The 13,308-nt window shown below is 34.6% G+C and overlaps 1 protein-coding gene across 11 annotated transcripts in view; it reads left to right on the top strand.

Annotated features, from left to right (window-relative positions):
* The window catches only part of ZRANB3 (zinc finger RANBP2-type containing 3), a 289,657-nt gene that overhangs the window by 130,831 nt on the left and 145,518 nt on the right, over positions 1–13,308 (top strand). For 8 of the 11 annotated variants that reach the window (XM_081814547.1, XM_081814552.1, XM_081814545.1 and 5 more), the window contains one exon: positions 7,978–8,156. In XM_081814547.1, coding sequence (XP_081670673.1) covers positions 7,978–8,156 — 179 coding nt within the window. Of the gene's footprint in view, positions 1–7,977; positions 8,157–13,308 lie in introns of those variants that run through there. The other 3 variants (XM_081814554.1, XM_081814553.1, XM_081814555.1) reach the window with 2 other exon arrangements.

Consider the following 13,308-nt stretch of genomic DNA (forward strand, 5'->3'; position numbering starts at 1 on the left):
TCTACATCAGCATTTGTGACCTCCCCTTGCACTTTTATGTTCTGAAGACAGCTTTTGAACCAGCCTCTGCTAGCTTCAGACTTTTCTTCTGAGGCTTCCTCACCTCTCAGCCTTCACAGAATTGAAGAGAGTTAGGGCCTTGCTCTGGATTAAGCTTTGGTTAAGGGAATGTTGTGGCTGGCTTGCTCTTCAATCCAGAACACTGAAACCTTCTCCATATCAGTAAAAAGGCTCTTTTGCTCTTTTATGGTTTGTGTGTTCCCTGAAGTAGCATTTTTAATTTCTTTCAAGAATGTTTCACAACTTGGCAACTGTTTGGTACAAGAGGCCCAGCTTTTGGCCTTTCTCAGCTTTTGACATACCTTCCTCACTAAGCTTAATCATTTCTAGTTTTTGATTTAAAGTGAGAGACATGCAACTCTTCCTTTCGCATGAACACTTAGAGGCCATGGTAGGATTGTTAATTGGCCTAATTTCAATATTGTTGTGTCTCAGGAAATAGAGAGGTCTAAGGAGAGGGAGATAGATGGGGGAACAGCTTGTCAGTGGAATAGTCAGAACACACACAATATTTAAGTTTGCCATCTTATATGTGTGTGGTTTGTGGTGCCCCAAAACAATTATAATAGTAACATGGAAGATTCCTGATCATAGATCACATAATCAAATATAATTATAATAAAAAAGTTTGAAATATTGCAGGAATTACCAAAGTGTGACACAGATACATGAAATTAGCAAATGCTATTCGAAAAATGGCACCAGTAGATTTGCTTGATGTAGTTTCCACAAACTTTCTATTTTTTTTTTTTAAAGAGTTTATTTATTTATTTGACAGAGAGAGACACAGCGAGAGAGGAGCACAGGCAGGGGGAGTGGAGGGGGGAGAGGCAGGCTTCCCGCCGAGCGGGGAGCCCGATGCGGGGCTCGATCCCAGGACCCTGGGACCATGACCTGAGCCGAAGGCAGACACTTAACGACTGAGCCACCCAGGCGCCCCCAAACTTTCTATTTTTAAAAAACACTATTTGCAAATTACATAAATCAAGTAAAATGAGGTATGCCTATATAATTTAATCTACAAGGATACAGAAATAGTTCTGCTAAACCATACATCTCCTTAACAGTAATAAATAATTGAATATAAGATTTCAGTCTGACATTTCTATATGTGGGTTTCTTTACTCAATTCAGTCTGTCATTAAGATTTAAAGTCTGCATATCTAAAAGTCTTCTTTAAAGGAATCTCATCTAGAACAAATTGATCACCTACTCTAAAGATGAACCTACATCCTTACCCTAAAAATACAAATTGCTTATAACTTTAAAACTGGAAACTTCCAAAAAAAATTTTTTTTAATTGGAAACTTCTAGTCAAAACAAAATTCTCAATCAGAAGGCATTTTCTGATTTATGCATTTACTGTATAAATGCCATCACAATACAAAAAATTGAAAATGAAATTCTGGGGTGCCTGGGTGGCTCAGTCATTAAGCTTCTGTTTTTCATTAAGCTTCTTTTTAGCTCAGGTCATGATCCCAGGGTCCTGGGATCGAGCCCCACATCAGGCTCCCTGCTCGGCAGGAAGCCTGCACTCCCCCTGCTTGTGTTCCTGCTCTATCTCTCTCTGTCAAAATAAATAAATAAAATCTTAAAAAAAAAAAAAAAAGAAGAAAATGAAATTCTCTATGTCAGTTAAGATCATTGTTTAATTTCTCTTACTAATTTTGTGGAATAAGACATTTAGAAAATCCAAATTCTCCTAAATAAAATAGTGATTTATTATTTTGAATACATTGATAAAATGTGTATTTGAAGTTAAAGTATTCTATTTAATTCTTCTTATGTAGTACCTAGATAGTTGTTATGCCTTTGGTTCTTTTTTTTTTATTATTCTTCATTTGAGACTGAGAGAGAGAGAGAGAGAGCAGGAGCAGTGGGGAGAGTCAAAGGAAGAGGGAGAAACAGATTCCCTGCTGAGCAGGGACCTGGAGATCATCACCTGAGCTGAAGGCAGGTGCTTAACCATCTGAGCCACCCAGGTGCCCCTGTGCCTTTGGTTCTTAATAGTTGATTTAGACTTAATCATCTTGAAACACTGGACCATTTTACTTTAACAAATTCTTTTGTAGTGAGAGCCAAAGACTTTGAACCACCTATTGAGTATAGTTACTTTTTTATACCCACATTATTTGAGAGTGTTTTTGGTTTTATAATTGAATGTTATGCTATTTTAATTCTTTGGAAAATACTTGAAATATAAGTACATTTTTTTTAAAGTTCATATATATATATATATATATATATATAGTAAAAATATTGTCCTAGCAATTATTTTCCTATTTACAAATTTTATCTAGAACTCCATTTTCCTGTATTATGTGATCCACTCTTTCTTTAATGGGAGCATGAGATTTTAGTCATATACTTTTAGTTTGAATCATGTTTTATTCAAGGATGTTCCATGAGATTTTATTTTCTACTGAATTGTGCCTGTAAGAGGACACATGAGAGAACAAGGAAAGGAGACTGACTTGGTTTTTTATTGGGTTCATGGAATTGGCCTAAGATCATGGTTTTCAACATAAGGGCTGTGGTTTTGTGGTTTTGTGGTTTTGAATTTCCCTCTGATGCTAAAGGAAGTAATGCCCACATTTCTTATCAGCTTGCCCGGATTTAGAGCAAGAGGGTAAGGAGGACTAATGGGGCTTAAAAGCTGTCAGCATTCAAACATTAAAAATGGAATCAGACTTTTTATCATACCCTTTGCTTTGCTCCCATTGTTTATTCTTGTATTCAACATGTTACCTTCTTAGCTAAATTAATCCTTCCATTTCTTATACTTAAGACTCATTGGCTTGGGAATCTTTCTTTCTTTTTAAAATGGCTCCTTATTTCTTGATTTTTTACTTACTTTTAAAAAATTTATTAGTTTAGTTCTTAAAAGGCAGTCATTTTTTTTATGTTATTAAGAAATCATGTGATAAGATAGCTGGGAACAATAAAAAATATTTAGAATTTCCTAAACTTAATGAAATAGTACACTGATAGCTCCCCAAATTGACTTTCCATTCTTCTTCAGCTGCCTAGATTGATCACTGTATCTTCAGTTCTTTCTCTTCTTAAAGCCATAGGCCACATATTTGAAACAGGCTGCTTAAACTGGTTTGTATCAGAGACTACTCTGTCTATAGCTATCAAACTATGCATTGTACCATTGGGAAATGAAGGGAAAAATCCCAGAGAGAAGGTAACTTGAGAGAAAGACCCAAGAAATCTGCATAGATATACCCTCACATCATTGGCCATTTCTTAAAGTGTACATGCCCAGGATGCGACTCCAAAAAGCCCAGCAGAAATTTGTAGTTGGAGGAGAAAGACCAAGGCAGAGATTTTAGCATTATTGTGGTGCTGAGGACATACATCAGAGTTGTGCCTTGTCAAGGGAGAAAAATCTTGGTAAATACCCTGCTTGGGCTTGTGGTGACCTCCAGAAGTATACCCCCTAGTAGTAAAGGCCATACCCTAGTAATAAGGGCAAATATGAAATACACTTGCCTAAACCAAGACTTAAAGGGAATGAGGTATCTGCTCTTACTCAATTTGTATGCCAAAAGAAAACTTAACCTAATTTCTGTTTGGGGGAAGATATCATCCAAAGCTTCTATAATTTCTTCACCAATCACTTTCTAGAATCCAATTAAAAATATAAGGGATGCTGAGAAACAGTACCAAAAGGAAAATTAGGTAATAGAGTCCACAGTTGATCAGATATTGGTGTTATCAGAAAGAGATTTTAAAATAACAGTGTTTTTTTATTCAAGAGAATCAAGGAAGTGGTGGACAACAGAAATGAATAGATAAAAAATTTCAATAGAGAATTTAATCTATTAAAAAGAATCTAAAAATATATTTTAAAAGATTCTGATGTACATTTTAGAGCTGAAAAATGACACATCTGGAATTAAAAACATTCATTTGGTGTAATATAGCAAATATACAAGAAAGCAGGATTAGGGAACTAGAAAATAAAAATAAATTCAAACTTTTAATGAGATTAGCTTTTCAGCACATCTTGATTATTCTTATTCTTTCCTGTATTTATTGTCAGTTCCCTCTCTTTTTTCAATCCATAACTTCTCTTTTCCCAACTTTTTCCTACCTATTGTTTCAGTTTTTGTTTCCACACATCCCTGTTGAAAACCTGTGACCCTGATATCAGTAGCAGACAATATTAGGAAATTTAATTTAAGGTGCCTGGCAGGTTAACACAGAGATAACTGTTAGTCCCACTACATGAAATACACAAAATTCTAGGTAGACAGGCACCAAGTAAATTTAGCAGCAAGCAAAAGATGAGCAGCAAGCAAAAGATCCGGTAATAGAATCTGAGGCACAAAGACTTCTACTTTCCAGAAAATTAGGGTAACAAACAGACCCCTATTTCCAGAGAAATAGAAGTTAAGAAAATGATCTATGAACCCACTGCAGGAAGCAAAGCCAGGTAACCATAGCTATGGCACAGAGTTACTTGGTGGTATGGTCTACACACACAGAATTGACCATGGCTCAGTTCCTGGAATTGTGCTCCTTTGTCATAGTTGTTAGGGATAAGCAAGCCAGGAAACATCTGTAATTTATAAATTTCTGCTGCCTTGGAATCATATTGGTCCCAGAATCTAGTGATGTTTAAGTGGGTTCAGCTATGAGGATTGTTGGGCTTTTGAGGACAAGAAAATATAGCAGTCATTATACCAGATGTTGGTGCATAATTGCCTTAGGTTTGGTTTTATAAAACTAAGTTATGTAAAAGTTATTTATTTCTCTTAGGGTTAGGTCTACTACCATCAAATAAATCTTAAATTTGGCTGTGTAGGCCTAAAGGTTGGGGTTGTATGCTTTCTTTAGAAAGAGATATAGAATATTAGGCTGTAAAATGATTTAATTTTGTAATAAAGTATGTAGGCTGTGTGTGTGTATGTGTGTCTATATTCCTAAGTTACCCAGTTACCAAGCCCTGCCTAACTTAACCAGAATTTTATTCTTCACACCCTAGATAGGAAACGATTTTTATCTGCAAATGGATCTTGTTTCAATATTAAAAGCTTACATATCCAGTATTTTTTTATAATTTTAGGTTTACTGAGGTATAGCAGAAAAACAAATTTCAAGACCTATAAAGTATGCATCATGATGACCTGACACACATATATAGTGTGAAAGGATTTCCCCTATACATTTAACACATCACTCATCGCACATATCTATACTTTTCTGGGTTTTTCATTTTGTTTTGTTTTGTTGAGAACATCCTAGTTCCACCATCCCACCAAACCTCAATCATACAACACTGTGTTATCAACTGTAGTCACAATGCTGTCCATGAGTTCCTCAGACCTTATTCATCTTACAGCTGAAAGTTTGTACCCTTTTACCAGCCTCTCCCTATTCTCCCTATCCCTTAGCCCCCGCAACCACTTTTTTACTCTCTGTTACTGTGAGTTTGGTGCTTTCTTTCTTTTTTGTCCAAAGATTCTGTGTATACATGATATATGCAGTATCTATCGTTCTCTCTCTGGCTTATTTCACTTAGCATAATGTCCTCACACTCCATTCAGGTTGTTGCAAATGGCAGGATTTCCTTTATTCTCAAATAATATTCCATTGTATATATATACCATGACTTCTTTATCAGCTCAACCACTGATGGACATTTAGGTTATTTGTATACATTAAAGGTTTTAGACTTAGCTTTAGCTTTTTTTTTTTTTTTTCTTTTTTGCGGGAGAGGGGCAGAAGGAGAGAAAGGATCTTAAGCAGGCTCCGTGACACCCAGCACAGAGCCCAACTCGGGGCTCACTCTCAGAACCCTGAGATCATGACCTGAGCTGTAATCAAGAGCCAGATGCTAAACTGACTGAGCCACCCATCTATCCAGGTGCCCCTGCTTTGGCTCTATTTTTGAATGTGATTTGCCTCAGAACTTTGAAATGTTAGCTAATAATACTGCTCTTGCACTAAAATCTTTTCAGTATTCCTTCCTGTTTTTTTCTCTGCCTGGGTTTTGCCTGTCGCACAGAATTTAACAATCTTGATCTTTATTTACTCATTAATTCACTCATGGATTCAAATATCTGAGCACTTACTGAACACCAGGTCAGAAACAAAGTCACTTACTACATTTCATTTACCTTGTCTCCATTTGACAGTCTTTATTCCAATCAAAAGAACATCTTCCTAAGTAATTCACACTAGTTTTCTCTTTCTGAGTGTGATTGATATAAATGTTAGCTTGCTTGAATATTCTGGGATTACTTTTGTCATTGTTAATAGCAGTAGTTTAATGAAAAATACATAAAACAAGATTTTCTTAGTGGAGACTTGCTAAAAATCCCAAACTTCCTTTTTGTCTCTTCTTTAATTTTGCTCAGCATTTAAAATTCATTTTAAATTAACTGTATTAGGTAGCTATATCTTTTTTCTCTTTGAAACATCAAGTCAGTAGTCCTTACATCTTTTAGTCTCTCTCTTATATCCATAATAATAACTACTTTTTTTTTTAAAGATTTTATTTATTTATTTGACAGAGAGAGACATAGCGAGAGAGGGAACACAAGCAGGGGGAGTGGGAGAAGAAGCAGGCTTCCTGCGGAGCAGGGAGCCCAGTGTGGGGCTCGATCCCAGGACCCTGGGATCATGACCTGAGCTGAAGGCAGACGCTTAACGACTGAGCCACCCAGGCGCCCCTAATAACTACTTTTTTAAAGAAGTCAGTGTTATTGAGGTGTAATTCACTCTTTTAGGTAAATTCATCCTTTTTAAATGCGCAATTCTATAGGTCGACAAATGTGTACAGACATGTAACTATCACCACAATAAAAATACAAAACAGCTCCATCATCTCAAAAGTTCCCTCATGCTGCTCTCCTCCTCCCACTCCTCGACTCTGATGTGTTTTCTGTATGACATAAACATGGAATCATATGGTATGTTGCTTTTGAGTTTGACTTCTTTCATGTAGCAAAATGCAACGTGTTGTGTATAGCAATAGTTTGCTCCCTTTTTATTGATAAATAGTATTCTATTACATGGATGTACCCCAGTTTTTATCCATGTACCAGTTGAAGTACATTTGGGTTGTCTTCGTATTCTGGCTGTTAGGAACAAAACCACGAAAAACATTGATTTAGGGCGCCTGGGTGGCTCAGTTGGTTAAGCGACTGCCTTCGGCTCAGGTCATGATCCTGGAGTCCCTGGATCGAGTTCCGCATCGGGCTCCCTGCTCGGCAGGGAGTCTGCTTCTCCCTCTGACCCTCCCCCCTCTCATGTGCTCTCTCTCTCATTCTCTCTCTCTCAAATAAATAAAAAATCTTTAAAAAATAAAAATAAAAACATTGATTTAGTAACTACTTTTTAAATGGGTACTGCTTAGAAATGGGGCATTATGATATAAGTGTGAAAACAATTAAGTGGGAAGACACCGGAGACCTGGGCTCTCACACTAGTTTTGCATTCAATTAATGTTAAGTTGAATAGAGAATTTAACCACTGTATGCTTATTTCTTTTGTAAGATGTGCATGATTTAGGGCTTATTCTAGCTTTAAAATAACATGATATTGTGTTGTATAGGTAAGTCATTTACCCTTGTGCTCTCTAAGAGATGAACTTATAAATGGTCATATACATCTTTATAAAATTAAGTTATATGAATTCAATATAACTAATATTTTAAATAACAGGTTATTTTGTCTCTAAGTCCAGTCACAAATGGTTAGAAGATAACATAATTTGCTTAATGAATTTTAAAGGTCATCATAATCTTGTGCTTTTTATTAACTATGTAATCCAATTGATTTTACGTTAGAAAATTATTTTGATGATAATACTCTTAAGTAAATGTTTGATTAATATTTTCATTCAAAATATTTCAGCATTTACTTATATATTTATGTATTTTTAATTTATTTTTATTTTAGATGGGTCTAGGAAAGACAATCCAGGCAATTGCAATTGCTTACTTCTATAAGGAGGAATGGCCTCTTTTAATAGTGGTCCCTTCATCTCTGAGATATCCCTGGATGGAAGAAATAGAGAAATGGATCCCAGAACTGAGTCCAGAAGGTATCAATGTTATTCAGAATAAAACTGACGTGGGGTAAGAACGATTTTTTCATCATTAGAGGGGGAGAAAAAAAGCCTTGCATGTATTTAGTATATACTGATGTTTGGAATAAAGTATAATCTATAAGTCATAATTTAGAACTAAGAGAATAGTGTGGAGAATTTTATTTTACATTTTTAAATATGAATTATTTATCTAAAACCCAACAGTATATTTGATGTTAAATTCCTTTATGATATATTTTTAAACGTAAATACGTATACTTTTGAAGATTTATGTAATATATCTATTTTATATATACTTTAAATATACTTAAAGCTGACGATTTGGGGGTTGAAAATTAAATTTCCCAACTTTTCAATGATTAACTTGAACCTTGTGAGCTTTTATTGTCTGCATCAATGGCAGATTTTGCTTTCCAAGTTGTTGGTTAATATGCAAGTTTTATATATAACTCAAAATTAGTATTAACCAGTTTTATTTTCTTTATTATATTCATTTACAATTTTAATATTTTCTATATTGAATATACTCACTTTGTGATTATTTGAAGTATCTCCTCAAAAATAAATCATAAAATAGCTACTGGGTTTTTAAAATTTGTTTTCTAGCCATTGGGATAAACCAGTCTATTTGAATATTAGTAATTTGTTACATTGTGTTTCTAGGTGAATTTTGCAAATTCTCATGTTTCCAGAAGTTCAAAATTACCACTTTCTGAGCCTCAAATAAAAGGCAATATACATATTTGAAATAAATGTCTGTTAATAGTTACATTTTTTATTATGATTTTATTGTATTGTATTCTCTAGGATTGTTAACATAAAGACTATTTGTAGAAATAATTTTGGCCTTTGTGAATGTCCTGAAAAAATAGTTGGAGGCCTTTTCTCTTTTGACCTTTGAACTAAAATTCTATAAAATATATTTTTATGGGTCTAAGGACATTTGGACAGTATTTGCATGGTCAAAATAAAATGTTGGCAATAATTATAAATTTCTTCTTCTTCAATAAAACTATATAAAATTTAAGACTTAAGGATTTAGAGAATGTAGAATGAACCGAGGCATTTATAGCCACTTTTTGTTAGCTATATTTTATCTGAAAGTTTACATTTAATTTTCTTAAAATATGTATCTTCTATCATCTTTTATTTAGTTCATATAGTTTTCTTTATTTTTTAGGAAATATTGTTCTACAATTAAATAGAGGCAAATATTTTTATTTGGATAACATTTGGTATTTGTTAGATAGTACTACAACCCAGAGTATAACTTTTCTCGAGGATGTCACCTTAGGGAAAGAAAAACTTAGCCAGTGTCTTCCAAGTGCTTAAGAAACAACTTTAGATATATACCAATATCTGGCAACATGTATTTACCAAAAATACATGTAACTCCTTTTGGCATATGCCACTTATGCATGGACTGTTCTCAGTGGACATTCAAGCCCTTGTCTTCTGTATATGGTTCTCAGTATACCTAAGTTACTAATATTTATTCTACACTTTTCTTCTGAAAGCTTTCCTAGTGTTTGACTACAAAAAGAAAATTTTAAGTCTCTATATTAGCTAGATTTACCCAGGGCTTAAAATATAGTTGACATTAAGAAAAACATGCAATTATTAATATTATGCACACAATGTGGGAACACCCAAATACATAAAATATTTATTAACAAAAATAAAGGAACTACTCAATAGTAGTACAATAATAGTAGTGGTCTTTAACACCTCACTTATGTCAATAAACAGATCATCCAAACAGAAATCAACAAGGAAACAGTGGCTTTGAATGACACACTGGACCAGATGGATTTAACAGATATACTCAAAACATTCCATCCTAAAACAGCTTAATACACATTCTTTTGAAGTTCACTTTGGAACATTCTCCAGAATAGATCCCATATTAGACCACAAAACAAGTCTCAACAACTTCAAAAAGATCTAGATCCTACCATGCATCTTTCCTGATCACAACACTATGAAACTAGAAATCAACCACAACAAATAATCTGGAAAGAACACAAATACATGGAGGTTAAATAACATGTTCCTAAATAATAAATGGATCAACCAAGAAGTCAAAGAAGAAATAAAAAATTGCTAAGAGAGAAATGCAAATGAAAACACAGTGATCCATCCTCTCTTGGGTCCTCACTTCCAAGATGACCAAGAAAAGAAGGAATAATTGTGCCAAAAAGGGCCACAGCCATGTGCAGACTCTTCACTGCACCAACTATGCCTGTTGTGTGCCCAAGAACAAAGCCATTAAGAAATTTGTTACTCAAAACATAGTAGAGGGCTACCATTGTCAGGGACATTTCCAAAGCAAGTATCTTCAATGCCTGTGTTCTCCCCAAGCTGTATGTGAAACTATATTACTGTGTGAGTTGTACGATGCACAGCAAGGTAGTCAGGAATCGCTCTCCTGAAGCACAGAAGAACTGAACACCCCCATCCCAATTTAGATCTGTGTGTGTGACTACCACCAAAGCCCATGTGAGGAGCTAAGACATTCAAGACTGAAGAAAAACTCTTCTTTGGAAAAAAAATAATAAATGGAGATAATACTTTGAAAACAAACAAAGACTCATAAAAAGAGAGAGGTTTTAAATTTAAAAAATCAGAAATGAAAAAGGAGATATAACAACCAACACTCCAGAAATACATAAGATTACAAGAGATTATAGAAAATTTGAACAGGCCAGTTACCAGCAATGTATTTGAATCAGTATTCAAAAACTCAAACAAAAGTCCAGGAGCAGATCAATTCACAGTAGAATTCTACCAAACATTTCTTTTTTTTTTTTTTTTAAGATTTATTTATTTATTTGAGAGAGAGAGAGTATGCAAGCTGGGGGCAGAGCGGTGGAGGGACAGAGGGAGAGGGAGAGAAAGAATACCAAGCAGGCTTGATGCTCAGTGTGAAGCCCAACATGGGGCCCGATCCCACAACCCTGAGATCACAACCCAAGCCGAAATCAGGAGTTGGACACTTAACCACTGAGCCACCCAGGAACCCCTCTCCCAAACATTTAAAGAAGCATTAATACCTATTCTTCTCAAACTATTCCAGAAAACAGAAAAGTAAGGAAAACTTCCAAATCATTCTATTAGGTCACCATTGCCATGATACCAAGACCAGAAAAAAGACCACCAAAAGAGAACTACATGCCAATATCCCTTATGCACATAGATGCAAAATCCTAAAAAAAAAAAAAAATACTAGCAAAGTAAATCCAACAATATATTTTTTTTAAATCATTCACCAGGATCCATTGGGATTTATTTCCAGAATGCAGGGATGGTTTAGTATTCATAAATCAGTCAACATGTTACATTACATCACATCACTAAGAGAACAGATAAGAACCATATGATCATTTTAATAGATGCAGAAAAGCATTTGACAACTACAAGATTCATTCATGATAAAACCCTCAACAAAGTAAGTTTAGAGAGAACATACCTCAACATAATAAAGTTCTTATATGAGAAACCCACAGCTAACATCATCATTAATGGGGAAAACTGAGAGCTTTTCTCTAAGGTCGGGAACAAGACAGGGATATCCATTCTCACTTTTTTATTCAACATAGTACAGAAAGTCCTAGCCACAGCAAACAGACAAAAAGGCATCCAAATTGGAAAGGAAGAAGTAAAACTTTCATTATTTGCAGATGACATGATATGCTATATATAAAACTATAAAGACTCCACCAAAAAACTACTAGAACTGATAAATGAATTCAGTAATATCACAAGACACAAAATGTACAGAAATCTATTGCATGTCTGTACACTAATAATGAAGCAGCAGAAAGAGAAATCAAGAAAACGATCCCATTTATAGTTGCACCAAAAATAGTAAGAACCTAGAAATAAACTTAACCAAAGAGGTGAAAAACCTGTACTCTGAAAACTATAAAACATTGATGGAAGAAATTGAGGACAACACAAAGAAATGGAAAGACATTCTCTCCTCATGGATTTGAAGAACAAATATTGTTAAAATGTCTTTACTACCCAAAGCAATCTATACAATAAATGCAATCCCTATCAAAATACCAACCGCATTTTTAAGAGAACTGGAATAAACAATCCTAAATTTTATTTGGACCCACAAAAGATCCTGAATAGCCAGAGCAATCTTGAAAAAAACAAAACAAAACTGTAGGCATCATAATTCCAGACTTCAAGTTATAATACAAAGCTGTAGTAATCAAAACAGTGTGGTACTGGCACAAAAATTGACACACATCAATCAATGTAACAGAATAGAAAACCCAGAAATAAACCCATAATTATATGATCAATTAATCTTCGACAAAGGAGGCAAGAATATGCAATGGGAAAAAGACAGTATCTTCAACAAATTATGTTGAGAAAACTGGACAGCAACATGCAAAAGAATGAAATTGGACTACTTTCTTTTTTAAAAAATTTTTAAAAATTTTATTTATTTATTTGACAGAGAAAGAGAGCATAAGCAGGGGGTGCAGCAGGCAGAGGGAGAAGTAGGGTCCCCACTGAGCAAGGAGCCTGATGCGGGACTCGATCCCAGAACTCTGGGATCATGACCTGAGCTGAAGGCAGATGCTTAGCCGACTGAGCCACCCAGGCACCCTGAAACTGGACTACTTTCTTACATCATACACAAAAATAAACTCAAAATGGATTAAGGACCTAAACATGAGACCCGAAACCATAAAAATCCTCCAAGAGAGCACGGGCAATAATTTCTCTGCATCAGCTGTAGCAACTTTTTTCTAGATATGTCTCCTGAGGCAAGGGAAAAATAGCAAAAATAAACTATTGGGATTACATCAAAATAAAAAGCTTCTGCACAGTTAAGGAGAGCATCAGTAAATCTAAAGGCAGCCTACTGAATGGGAAGACATTTGCAAATGACCTGTGTGATTAAGGAATAGAATCCAAAAAAAATAAAGAACTTATACAACTCAACACCAAAGTGCTCCAAAATGTCAGCTTCAGTTGTGGTGGAAATAAGACCAGGCTTTTTTTTTTATTTATTTTTATTTTTTCCTTAGTTCTTCATTTTAATTTTTAAATTTTTTATATTTTCTTTCTTTTATCTTATTTTTTTTTCTTTTTTCTTTGGTATCAGGCTTATAGTTTATTGGTTTGTTTCCTTTTCTCATTTTTTTGGATCAGGCTTT

The sequence above is a fragment of the Leptonychotes weddellii genome, chromosome 3 (assembly GCF_054177405.1).
Source record: "Leptonychotes weddellii isolate Sample4059 chromosome 3, ASM5417740v2, whole genome shotgun sequence".
In the NCBI taxonomy this organism is placed as follows: Eukaryota; Metazoa; Chordata; class Mammalia; order Carnivora; family Phocidae; genus Leptonychotes; species Leptonychotes weddellii.